We start from the raw sequence: 13740 nt of genomic DNA on the forward strand, positions 1-13740 counted from the left end.
TCTTCCATGATCTAGTCTTCAGTTCTGGAAGAAATTGCACATAAAAACAATCCCTGCACAGCCACAGCTGTGCAGAGCCTTTCACCAGTACTGGTTAACACCGCTGCAACGCTGCCCAGCTGCTTCACCTTGCCAGGCATGGAAGCTTTCAAGGTGACACTATGGAAATCCCATCAGGGACTTCTTCCTCACTAAGGTCACGGGCATTTTTTTAATGTCCCCAGTGGTACCACAATCACGTCTGAGCTGTCAAATCTACACCATTTCCTTGTGCTGCCGTGACAGCTGTTGGGTTTGCGGAGCTGGGCTGGGATCTTGATGAGCTGAAGCCACAGCTGCTGCTAGGAGGAGCTGGTTCAAACCATCAGATGTGGAGAAGAGAGGTTGGCAGCTCTCGGTGTTCCCCATCTGCGAGCCCCAGGTGTTAAATCTTTATTAGCAGCAGTCACTTCAACAAGGCATCAACCTTACATTTAGTGAAACTAGATATAGTAAACTCCTAGGGAGTTAAATGTTATTTTCAAGCATCAATAATCTATTCTGCATTTTGTTTCAAGAGAGATCACTGGTCCAGTTAAAATAATTTAAAAGAAACAATATAAAGGTGGTGGCAAAATCTATTTTGCCAGTCCCAACAAAGCATGCTCTGGCTTTGCGTTACCAGGCGAGAACAAAGAAGGTTTTCGAGGGATTCCATCATGCTGCTGCACAAAGAAATGTTACTAATTAGCACATACTCGATATGCTTGGGCAATTATGACTCCTTCAAAGAGTCACAGCAACAAGTGAAGCATCTGTTGCTTCCTCCGACTTACAATGATTATTTCACAATTATCCTTTCGCATGCTCCGAATTTCTGATTTTTTATTTTTATTTAGGAAGGCAGGATTTGTGGCACCACCGACATGCACAATGAGCAGATGTGCGCGGGAAAGGATAGGAAATAGCGATGGTCTCTGACTGCTGTGTAATGACACCTCAGGGCCAAAATCATTGCCTCTCTGTATTATTTGCATTCACTATATGAATTCCACTTTTTACACAGCAAGAATTGGTCCCATTTCAATAGCTTGGCTCCTGTTTATGCCAGGGGGGATGCCAGTGGCCACTGTTGCGTGCAGCTACACAACACACCACCGGCAGCCAAAAACCAGCTCCAAGCTACAGCCCCTGCTCGTGCAGCTGGATCGGCACAGATGCTTGTGGTATGAACACCACTGAAAGGAGCCCTGCTGAAAGAAATACCACACCTGGGTTGGAGAAGCAGGCTGAGCATGGCAGCAGCCATGCAGCTGCACTTGGGGAAGGAAGAAGGTGCTGAAGTCAGCTCCACGAGTAGCAAGAACAGGGCACAGCCGAGGCCACAGCCTGCTCCCAACACAGGACTCCAGTGGCAGCCCCTGGTTGTCTCCGTGGGGTTATTTCTCCCAGCCATATAGGTCAGCTGAATAAGCAGCTCCCCAAATACACTCAGAAGAAGCGAGAAGGAACTTACACCGTACGGGTTTACAAAAGACTGAAATGATAAGGCCAGGCTGGATGCGGCTTTGGGCAACCTGGTCTGGTGGGAGGTGTCCCTGCCTGTGGCAGGGGGGTTGGGACTGGGTGATTTTAGGGTCCCTTCCAACCCACAGCATTCCTTGATCCTGTGGTTCTATGACAATGCTTTGCTGGAGGACAGGGGTAAAACATCGCTGGTTCTCCCTCTGCAAGTTGGATTTTTCTGCATTGCCTCTACCTGCCCTGCATATGCCGCTTGGCCAGTCAGCGCGAGGCCTGCTAAGAGCACTTGTGACCCAGCTGCAAAATTGCAGCCTGACAATAACGTGGGAATAACATGTACAGGTAGGTTTGACCTGCCCTCATTTAGGTGTCTGAAAGCTTTACATCTGCATCTAAACGATCCACACTATTTCCCTTTCACACTCAAGAGAGAAGCGCCACAGAGGATGACTGGAATTGGTGCCAGATCAGCTGGGTGAGCCCCCCTCTGAAAGGAAATGTTTTTCTACGGAGTGTAAAGGCAGCATTAAGTCAATTCAACATCCAGCTTTCAGACACCTGCGACCCAGGTCAGTGACTCCTACACAGCTTAGGACCATGGCCATGGGCACGCGGAGCTGTTGGAGAGTGGCCTTTCTTTACGGGCAAGTTCTTATCCCCATGACCTTTCTTCATGGGCAAGCTCTTGCCCCAAGACTGCTTGACTTGGCCTCGCTCCCCTTGAGGGTCAAGCAGTGCTCGGCCCTGCTGCCAAAGGCTTGAAGGAAGATCAGCACGCCCCTTCCTATGCCTGAAGACAGCAGCTATGCTCCCCACAAACCCACACCTCCTCCATTTCAGTGCCAAGCTGCCACTCAGGCTCCATTTGGCCCAGCGAATGCCGCAGTTAAACGAAGCAATTCACCTCCCAGCTGTTCACGGGCATGGAACAGAGCGAAAGCAAAAGATTTCCTTGTATTTATACCCGCGTGTCTGGAGACCTGGGTTTGGATTGCGATACTGTCAGGAGGCAGCCACCTAATCCCTGGTAAATTTCATTACCAAGAAGATTACGCTCAGCTGGCAGGAGCTGCTTGGAAATAACTGCTGCGGGTTAGAGGCACAAAGAGAAGGGGGCGGTGTTTAGGTGTTTAATAGTGCGTGTGCACACACATAAAGAACTGTCATATTTATACATAAAGACTGACACAAGTGAAATGAGTTGTATCATTTTGGGAGTTCGTCCCTAAACTGAAGGTGCTTTCTTTCACTTGAATTGATTAAACAAATGTAGGGAACAAAGAGAGCCAAATGGACAAATCTGTCTGCGGCACGACCTTATTTCTTACGCCAGCTAATACACTTACACAAACTCACACTGGGAAAATTGAATCTGAGCAGCACTGGGTGCTGTTCAATCTGGCACAGGTGCCTGCATGCATGCTAACGATTGTGCTGCTTCCTCTCTCAAGGGCTGGAAAGGAAAAGAGAAACTCTTCATTTCCCTCTGAGCAATCCTCAGTCTCTGATAGTGGGAGACACGGCATTATTTGCAGCCCAGACAATCCACTTTTTATCAAGAAACCCAATCTGAGGCAATTTACGATTTCTGAAGTTTGGTTTAAAGAAGGCAAGTTGTCAAGCTCAAGGGTAAAATGAGCAAAGAGACAATAATAGGGAAGGGTAAAAAAAAAAAAAAAAAAAAAATTTTCCTCGTACCAATTTGGGCAGATAATTTTTAATGTGTTGCAGTTACACGTTAACTCTGCAACACAACCTAAGCTAAGTCTTTACTACACCTGTGTAATTAAGGCATTAAATGAGGAAGTGTACTGGAGGTACCTGGGGTAATTTCTCAAAGGACTAACTCCTAGCAGCAACCTGACTGTTAATGCAAGTCACAAAATCAGAATGTTTTACTTGCCTCTTCCTGCTTATTTCTATTGTCACCCTGTGAATATTCCCTGGTGCAACCGAGATCACACTTGGATTCTGCCCTGAGCGTTTATGTTAATATATAACAACGAAACCCCACGGCCCTCCACTTGTGCTCAGCTAAAATGCTGCTGTGTGGTTGGGGTACCAGCACCAAAGCAAGGCCTCCTGCCATGTGTGGTTGGTGTACCAGCGAGACCTCCTGACACCCTGGTGCCAGAAGCCCTGCCCGCTGGCGTAACACCAGCTCACGTGCAGAACTGTGCACTCACAGGCATGAATTAAATCCGACTCAGAAATATGCTAAAGATCACTAAAAGATATAGCTCACTGCACTTTTTTTTTCTTCTTTTTCACCATCAACCATAGAAAGCTTTATTCCACGCCGGATCACACTTTCAGTTACAAAACATGTGGCGAAAATAACAGTTAACACGCAAGATCTGCCATATTTCTACTTGCCTCTAGTTTCATACCAGGTTTTCCAGATCAAGGGATACAATAAACCTCTCCCATTTTTAACATAATGAATATATCTAATGGTAGCAAATAAAAGGTTTTTATTTTTTTTTTTTTAATTTCATTTCACACTTATTTTACTCCTCCCAAGTCACCATTGTTAGTGCAACAATCCAGCACAGTGCTAGTTGCTGAGGTATATGTGGTTAAACTAATTTCCCATTCAACCGAAACTGCAATGTTTTCCCACCCTTTTTTTATTATTATTATTTTAAAGGTACTGAAAGCAGTATATTCACCATTACAGATTGTTTTTTTTAAGAATTCCATTTTAAAGAGTGGTTGTGTACTAGTAACAGGCTGTAGAAAGCCACAGCCATATTTTTTTTATCCCCCATAGAACTCCTGCTGTACTTTTTTTTTTCTTAAAATATATTTTGTGCAAAATTAAGTTCTATGCAGGTCTGTACCATAATTTGGAAAAAACTGTGTATAAAATGTATGCAATTTTTAAAAACAATCCCAACATCGGACAACAGAGAAAAAGAAACAGATCAGATGCAGCCAAAGTTTTCACATGAGAAACTAAAGAGAGGATGTTCTTAAAGCTCCAGGAATACATTCTTTCAAAAACCAGAATGCACTTTGGTCATTATTAAACATTAGTACAGAGGCAAATAAAATACAAAACGCTTGTTTGTGTTGCTTTATATATAAAAATATTTTTATACCACAGAAGTTTAAGATACATTACTCCAAATCTTTAAAGGTAATCAAGATCAAATCTAGCATAATGTGCAGACTCCTGTAACATAATTACTGTCATTTTTCACTATGAAGCCATTACTTTAGAAACATAAAACGTGAGGATACTTGAGCCAGGTGATATTAAGTCTCCTAATGGAAGTGGAAATTCCGCTCCAAGAAACTTAATTCTGCAGGGGTGATCATTTCTTTTTGTCACAATGAAGACCCACGAGTCAGTATAACTGGTCCATGTGTGAGGCAGGGGGAGAGGACAGGTGGAAAACCAAAGGCTCAAGCTTGCTGGAAAAGCGCTAGGGAGGAATAGGGGGAAAAGGAGGTTAGCTGAAGACACAAATCTGAAAATACGTGGCTTCATTAGTTCTGCTGCCCACCAGAAGAACTCGTTTTCCATGCTTAACTGTTCTTAAACTTCAGTGTGGTATGAATGGCATATACTATAGTGGACAAGAGGAGAGCATGTATCTTACGCTCAGTTACTCGTAGCATTCCGTTCACCAGTATGTCTTTTGCCTGTTTAAATACTCAGTTTCACCATATAATATATACTGCTCCATAGTTCACCATAATATATTCCAATTAATATACATTTATATGTATATATATAAAGTTTCTCATTAAAAGTAACAATAAAAAGTGCAGATATGAGCATGCACAGTCAGAGCTGCGCAGAACAGCCCAGTATTTCAAATAAATACAATATTTAATTTTTATCAAAATATCATACAGCATGGTAACCATTTACAATTATTGCTCTAATAAAAGTGTTAACAAAGAGCACTTGTTGACCTGTTATATAATACCTTATTAATATCCCAGGGTATTTAAACTGCAGTCTCCTCAGTTTAGATCCTGGAATTACTCAAAATATTAAAAATTCCCACTTGCTTCTAATACTAATATAAAATATTTCTGCTACCTGTCATACTGTATTGTCAGTACGTTGTTTTTTTATGTCTTCTCTATTGCAACAAAACATCTAGTGATGTTCTGTTGTCCTTGTTAATGATTGGTGCAAATGAAATATTCTAAGCCATTTTACCACACTTAATCAAATATCAAATGACTTTCAGATGCAACTAAAAATGCTCAACATTGGCCTCAGCTGTAACAGCAAATACAGTAATTTAGTGTGTTCAATTGCTAGGATTTCAAGTTGTCAGATGCTTGGTTTTTGACCCTTCTGAAATCTGATCTTTACCAAAACTAAACAAATAGTTTGAAAATAAGATGTCAACTAAAATGAAAATAAAACAGTGAGAAGATGAAATAAATACAAAGATTGCACAAGACAGTCAGATGTAAACTCTTCAGTTTTTCAAACAACATCCTTGAAGAGGTTGTAGCTTCTGAAGTACAGATTCAGTGGCTGCTTTGAGGCAGTTTTGTCAATCAGTGAGCTTTTCTATAACACTGTTATCTCATCTTCTTTTATATTGTCAAGATTTGATCTTCCACAGCTGAAAAAGTTAAAGCAGTAAATCAATGTTATTTCCCATCTGTTTTACCAAAGCAACAACAACACATCTTTTTTCTTTTTGCATTTACTACGTATTTAGTAATACAGAAGTTAAATTTTATATTCATTTACTTGTAATAGAAAAAAATGGGTATATGTAAGCAAATTCAATGTCTAATTAATGGCTTTAGCCTACAAGCTTGCACTAAGGTATCCCATAACCTGAATCTTGGAACAATTTCCAGAGTTCAGAGAGGTTCAGGAAGTAGGACCTGATGAGACAGTCCTTAAGCCATGATAAAAACAACACTGTGTAACGTTAGTCATGGTAATACTGTATCTACTGTAATACTTTACTGCAGTGCAAGACAAAAGGATAGCTTGCATCTCTTTGCGTCCAAAGATGCAAAGTCAACAGTGAGGAACTCAAGAGAGAAATCAGATCTGGAATATATACATAAGTTAAATAAGGTCTTGCACTTGTGTGTATAAATGTTTCTGTATTTATGTCTACGAAATCTTCATGATCATGCCCTAAATAAAGTTAAGAGCACCACAAAAATGCAATAAATTTTAAAAGGGCTGCAATGACAAATACATCACTGTTTTTCTGACATAGCTTAAATTTCACAACCATTTTCAAACAATAAATCTGCTAGTTAACACAGTTAAGAATTCACTAATTTATAATACACAGTTCAACTACCATATATCTGAACACCATGGTTAAAAAAAAAAAAAAAAAGGAAGTACTTACCTTTAGATTAAATCCAAGCAAGTCACTGATGACACCAGAAACAGCAGACAGGATGACAACTTGGGTGATATTATAAAGCAGTGGATTCATTGTAAGCCCATATAGCCTAAAGGGACTGTCCAGTTCCTAGCAATGTAAAACAATGACATTGTTAAAAAGCAGAAATGACACAATGGTTTGTTCATTTAAGTATCAGAAGGAGCATTTCTCCATTAGAAACTACTTATTTTCTTGCCTTAAGTTGCTTTAAAACATTAAAACAAATTGGACTCTGAGAAAATAGAAATAATGTTTCAGATGTCTAAATAATCCTTCAAAAAATTGGAGACTACCCATCTGGAGCTGCTATTAATTTGCTCGTGCAGACAGGAAAGCAGAGAGCTAGTTATACTGCTGGTACCAAGGTGACAACTTTTTAGAATTACTCAAAATTTTCCCAAAATCATCATCAGCGTTAAAAAAGCTAGCAGAGGAATACCTCACTACTAGAAAAAAAAAATAACAAAAACATCTTTCATAATCCCTTCCTTTTCCATTAATTTTGAGAATAACAATGAATATAGACAGAAAAGGAAGATAAAGGATTGAAAAGAACACTAATAAGCATTTAACTGCAAATATTTTACATCTTTATTAGAAAAATCAAAATATTAGCCAAAATTAATCTGCAACAAATTTGAACAAAGCACCTTTTTCTTGTTCTTGGTGAGTGAATAAAGTAACCAAAACACTTCTGACCTAGAAACATATCAAATGGAAAAAAAAGGAGTTTTTAAATACAATAACGAATTATATGAAGTATAACAACTATCACCACTTTGGTCATCTATATTTTCTAGCTTTAAATTCATCTTCATTCTCCTCCTGCCTTACACATCCTGGGTCTTGAACAAGATTTTATAAAATAAATTTTAATAAAGAAGAATTTCAGAGCTCTGACTCTTCTTTGAGAAGAGATGAAATCAGAGCAAACTACCTTTCTGTTTAGATGTAATGTGGCGTTAAATTCTGCTGCAAATACAAAAGATACAAAAGACATGCTATTGAAGAGGAGAGCAGAGAATTTCTTTAAGGAAAAGGCTTTCAGCTTGCAGATTCATCTCATCAACTTTGGGAGTAAGAAAATAGTAAGCATATTCATTGTAATAATCTTCAGTAAAAGCTTGAGGACCAAAATGATCCAAAGACAAAATTAGAAAAAAAAGTCCATTTAGCTGCTGGGCATGAGATAAGTAATTTATTTGACTACTAACTACCAGGAATTTATTTAAAGCTTGTATCAGGTGGTTTGGAAATCCCACTCACTTTTAGGCATGTTCTAATAGTAACTAGGAGATGGTGTGGGATTTGTGTCACGGATCCAACCCCTCTATGGGAAAGACCCTGTTGTTACATTTCTGGAAAGAATAAAATGCGGGGAAAAAAAAATGGTTTGAAAACCACTGAGAAATACATTGAAAACACTAAACTGGATCACTCAAAGTTCACCAGCATCCTGGCACCAACTGCAGCTACTTCTGACCCCACCTACATTATCACATCTAAATCATTTTGTCTGGTCTACTTGTCCAGTCTCTTCCTGAATCTAGATAACCCTCCTGCATCCACAGGATCCATTGACCACTTCCACCAGTCTGCTTCCTTCTGTCTGTTCCAAATCTGGCTCCTGAAAGCTTTGTGGTCCCTCTTTGCTATATCAAGAGATACTGTCAGTAATTCTCAGGCTCTCCATGTCTCTACCAACAGCTCTCAAATTAGACTCTTGCTTTGTCAGTCTTCATCTCTCACATGGGAAGAGCTGCACACCTTCCTGAGATGATGGGAGCAGACACACTGCTGAAGTTGTAGTGGTGGGGAATTACTCAGCTGTCTAGAGGGAACAGTCCATCATCTCAGCTATTAGCTGACCATATTAAACACAGTTTAGGCTTCACTTTAAGAACAGCATCTTGGTGTACAGGAATCAAAGGAATAAGTGACCAGAATTTGATGTCTGGTAGAATGAGGCAGCAAGGCCTTAAAGTTCCCGTATATGCTCCCATTCTCTCCCCAGAAAAAAACTGTTTTTCTTAATAAGTTTGATTTTTTTTGACTGCAGAGGAAAGTTACAAGGGCATTTAAGGAATTGCTATAGGTTTACTGCATGATGATCCAGTCATTCTCTCTACTCGTGGGCATCTCCACATGTGGAATAAGTAGCAATTGTGCTATACTCAAACCAAATGTTCTTGTGCTACAGCTTTTTTAAAAAAACGGAAGGGAAGGAAAATACTTTTATAGGTGCCTAATAAGCCCTGGAAAACTGTTCCACATGAGCACTCTATCTTGGACTAACTGAAAAAGTTGATTCCCTTAAGGAAAAATCAAAATGCTGTTACTAAATTCCCTCTTAACCCCAGAATAACAAGTCAGCAGCAGCTTTTAAGAACTCTACCATAAATGCAGAATGTACAACAAGATCTGAGTAATGAAAGTTGAAGCTAGACAAATTTAATTTTAAAATAAAGTTTGCACTTAACAGCAGAAGTGTGACCGAACACTGGGACACCTTGCCATGAGAAGTGGGGAGGCAAGTCATGAATTTTTCTGTATCAAGACTTGCTTCCTTTCTGGGGAAGCGCACTTCAAGGGACTGTAAGTTATTTACTCTTAAATTTACTGCAATAGCACACAACTAGATTTAATTGATCTTGTTTGTTCCCCCCCCAAAAAAAAAAATTGAAATAATTTTTAGAAGTTTTTCAAGCGTTAAATTATTCACTCTTATTTTGCATTCAGGTAACCTTCAGGTAAGTTTTGGATTAGGGAAACGTTTACTCTGAAGGGGAATGAGGTAGTTACAGAGCAAGAATTAAGCTCCAAGACAAATGGAAGAACAAAACAGCCTGCTTCCCTGATCTACGACAAATCGGTGAGTTTGAAACAACAGAAGAACTTATAAAAGGCAATATAGGATTCAAATGTGTCTTCCTGAGAACCTCAACCACTGGTTTGTTCCTAAGAATAACAACAATAAAGCAAGCCCAAAGCATGCCCATGTTCTAGATCCAGATAAGTAAGGTGAATTTTCTTCAGCACAATTACAGAAATTGGAAGTAATTAAAAAAAAAAAAAAAAAAAACATTTCCTCTCACCATGACGAAATACCTCCTACCCTCCAAAGACAGTTAGTTGGCAAACAGGTTAATATTCTATTAGCTAAATCTTTTCCACTGACCACTGAAATTCTATGTAAACATGCAAAAAAGTTGGCCCTATAGTTCAAAAACACAGCTGACAGGGAATACATTAACTGAAACCCGTATCTTTAATTCATATATAAATGGACCTATGTAACAATTCCAGTAAGTAAAGAAGACATCAAGCATAATCAAGTTTTAGTTGGAAATGCTGACCACTAACAGTTTTTTAGAGGAATTATTTTTGTGGAAGAATATGAGTTATCTAGTAGCTTATTTATATATATTAGAAACAGATATCAAAACAAAAGTGCATCATTTCCTGAGGGTTCATCATCCTGTCCACCCTAAAGTTCCTCCTCTCACTCTACTCATATAGAGAATAAAACTTATTGTATTTAAAAATCGTTCGTAACACACACTGACAGCAACATAACAGACTGAAGTGGTATGAACAAGTAGAGTCACTGTGACAGAGTTACAGAGAAGATTTAAATCCAAGTAAGCTGTACCACCTGCAGAAGTAACACGTGATTCATTAAGCAATCTACTCTCCATCTTACATACAATACAGTAATACTGCTTTACATCTTACCTTCAGTAACTTAGTAGCAAGTTTTAAAACGTTGTTCACTAGTGTCAGTTCCTCCTTCTTATTAGGCTTTTTCTCCATTTTCAAGTACAAGTTTATCTGATTTGAACAAAGTATGAGTATCACCACTTATTCAGAATTCAAAGGAACTCATTTAGAAACATAATAAAACGAAGTAATTATTCACAGCATGTATATGATAGAACAGCAATGACATTTCTGCAAGCAAGAAACTTTCTTTGCTTTCTTTTTTTAGTTTTTAAGAACAAGTACTGGGCTCAGAACTTTAGGAAAATACAATGTTTTATGATACAATATTTGACACTATTACAGGAACAATTTTAAAGTTTAATTTCATCTAGAAATTGGGCAAAGCAATTTTTAGACATAGAATGTCTGCACATTTTTCCTTCTTTGACTGAGGTTTGTTGATTCATTTCCAGAAATTATTATACTACTATGCAGACGTTATAGGATTAACACCCCCAAAGGTCACTGAATTGACCAAAAGGATAATACATAATTCTGCTACAATATCATTCCTTTTAAACTATTTTAGTATCCTTGAATAGTTCATGAACACCTTGATTGCAGAAAGTCTTCCCAGTGCCTTGAAAAATATGAAAAATAATTGAATTAAACTCATTATTGCTATAGAAGAACAGCATATCAATCATTTTAATATTTCTGCGATGCAGACTTTTTTAGATCATTGTTTCCAGAGAAAGTTTAGTTAAGAGTACAAATGAGCTGTCTTCTGGCAACTCTGAAACATCAGCTTTCATTCCCAATTGGCCTATCTGATATACTACACCAGACCAAGTTAGCTTGGTGGGGTTTGCTTTTTTATTGCATAAGGAAATAAAGGTATCTTGATAAATACTATTTATTTCAGGATGATAATGATCAAAAATATACAAAAAGAAATTAGAAATATGTTCAAGTAGTCCTTCAGATGAGAGACTAACCATGCTACAGCAGCAAAGTTGCCGAAGTGTCTCTATAGGAGTCCTGTTGTAAAGCAGTTACTGAAGTAAGAACAATGTCACGCAAACAAGAGTAACTGAATTTTCTTATCTCTCTCTGAGAAGGCCACTGGAAGTTGCTTTTATAATTAAGTTAAAATCAAAAAGGATTCCTAATATATTCCAAGGCAAATTAAGGTCCCCAACCATCAATTTCATTTCAAAGTAAATTATGCTTTTAGAGGCAAAGTGATTCCAGACATTAAAATTCTGATTTCACCAATTCAAATTTTTTAGAAACAGGAACAAACCAAGAATAAAGTCTAAGTTTGGCTAATCTAGGAAAAAAAATTGTAGGTAACAAATCCTGGGAAAGTTCAAATCTGTTTCAACAAATTTGAACAGATTTCACTAATTTACCCAAAAAATTACTATTCAGTAATATCCTTTGAAACACAAGGGGAGTTTGAATATCCCCCAGCCATCCACCATACCCATTTCTGAGAAATCGGCAAGTCGACAACTTGGATCAGAACATACCTTGTATTTTTCTCAACAGGGAATGCCACAGGCGTACTTACTTTACAAGAGCAAATAAAAACACTTTCAGGACTTGGAAAAATTAGAGACAAACAGCATACAGTCAAAAACGCCTTAATCAAAAACGACGGATCTTTTAGTTTCCCATCATGACTCCTAACCATTAAATTCATAGGCTGGATATAAAGCATACAGAAGAGCTTGGAAATTTGCTGATGCAAAGTAGAATTTACAACTTCATCTTATCTGTTGGAATCTGAGGATTAAAGGATTAATGTTTTTTTTGTGTTTTTTTTTTGTTTGTTGTTGGGTTTTTTTGTTTGTTTGTTTGTTTTTGTTTTTTTTTTTTGCGTGTGTTTGGTTGTTTTAAAGCTTCATTCTCTTTTTACAGCAAGCCTAATGCCATTAGTATCTGATTTTCAACGATACGAGTTCAGAAATACTTTTTTTCAGATAATCAAGTGAGCGTAAGCCAATAGTGTGGGTTTGGTCTCTCACAACAGGCCAAAACATCACACTTATATGCATATAACTCAAGAACAAATGTGGCATGGTATCTAACTAATACATGAAACCACTCCAAAACGAGTTCTATCTAGGGTGACATGCATCCTTTTTATTTTCTCAGAAACAATTGTGAATTATATTTTGTTTTTAATAAAGCACTCTCTCAGGGCCTTTATGAAGGAAATGAATTATAATAGGATAAGCTGGATTCAATACAAAATCTGATGACATAACACTTCCTGAATTTTTGTTTATTTATTTACTTACAGTTCTGCGGACCAAATAGAGAGACTGCTTCTTTCAACCTAAACTTTTCAACGTGCCTGGCTTTAAATGTTTAAGGACTTTTTCTCATGATAAGTATAGCTTAGAAACCCACTAAAGTAAAATAAAAGCTGGACTTCCTCAATCTCTCGCCTTCATCTTCACATTCTTTTACTTTCCAGTACCTGTCTCCAACATTTGCCCCCATTTTCATTCCAGAAACAGGACACAAACTTCACTGGGACATTAGGCTACTCATATTCTGTGAACCATCAGACAAATGCAAAGACCTTACGGGACCTGTGTCTATTGTACTAGAGGATCACATCAAACTCCACATTACACTTAGTGACTGATTCGACTTCAGTCTTTTCTTTTCTTTTGTTCACATGCTTGTACATTTACTCCTAGATTAAGAATCCACTTTTTTTGAGTGTAACTGAGCTGAGGTACTTTTCAAGAATAATTTAAACTGAGATTTTAAAAGGAAATCCAAAAAGTACTAAGTAGTGCTAGCATACTACATTACTTACATTAGAAAAATTGAACAGTTGTGACAGTCATCAGCTCTGAGTTCATTCAGAAAGAAAAATACTTTTTTTTTTTTTTTTTTTTTTTTGCTATTTAGTGCTGTCCTGGTTTCAGTTAGAACAGAATTAATTTTCTTCCTAGTAGCTGGTGGAATGCTGTGTTTTGGCTTAGGATGAGAAGAGTGCTGATAACACCCCGATGCTTTAATTGTTGCAGAGCAGTGCTTATACCAAGCCAAGGACATCTCAGCCTTTTGCTCTGTCCTGCCAACGGGCAGGCTGGGGGTGCAGCAAGAGCTGGGAGGG

General features: G+C 38.2%; 1 protein-coding gene across 6 annotated transcripts in view; it reads right to left on the reverse strand.

The window, feature by feature from the left end:
- Window positions 1–3960: 3960 nt before the first annotated feature.
- Window positions 3961–13740, reverse strand: part of PHTF2 (putative homeodomain transcription factor 2) — a 66250-nt gene continuing 56470 nt past the window's right edge. For all 6 annotated transcript variants that reach the window (XM_027459701.3, XM_027459682.3, XM_027459694.3 and 3 more), the window contains 3 exons: window positions 10632–10727; window positions 6858–6983; window positions 3961–6101 (listed from right to left, as the gene is read on the reverse strand). In XM_027459701.3, the coding sequence (XP_027315502.1) occupies window positions 6081–6101; window positions 6858–6983; window positions 10632–10727 (243 nt within the window). In that variant the 3' untranslated portion in view covers window positions 3961–6080. The remainder of the gene's footprint in view (window positions 6102–6857; window positions 6984–10631; window positions 10728–13740) is intronic.

This window comes from Anas platyrhynchos, chromosome 1 (genome assembly GCF_047663525.1).
Source record: "Anas platyrhynchos isolate ZD024472 breed Pekin duck chromosome 1, IASCAAS_PekinDuck_T2T, whole genome shotgun sequence".
In the NCBI taxonomy this organism is placed as follows: domain Eukaryota; kingdom Metazoa; phylum Chordata; class Aves; order Anseriformes; family Anatidae; genus Anas; species Anas platyrhynchos.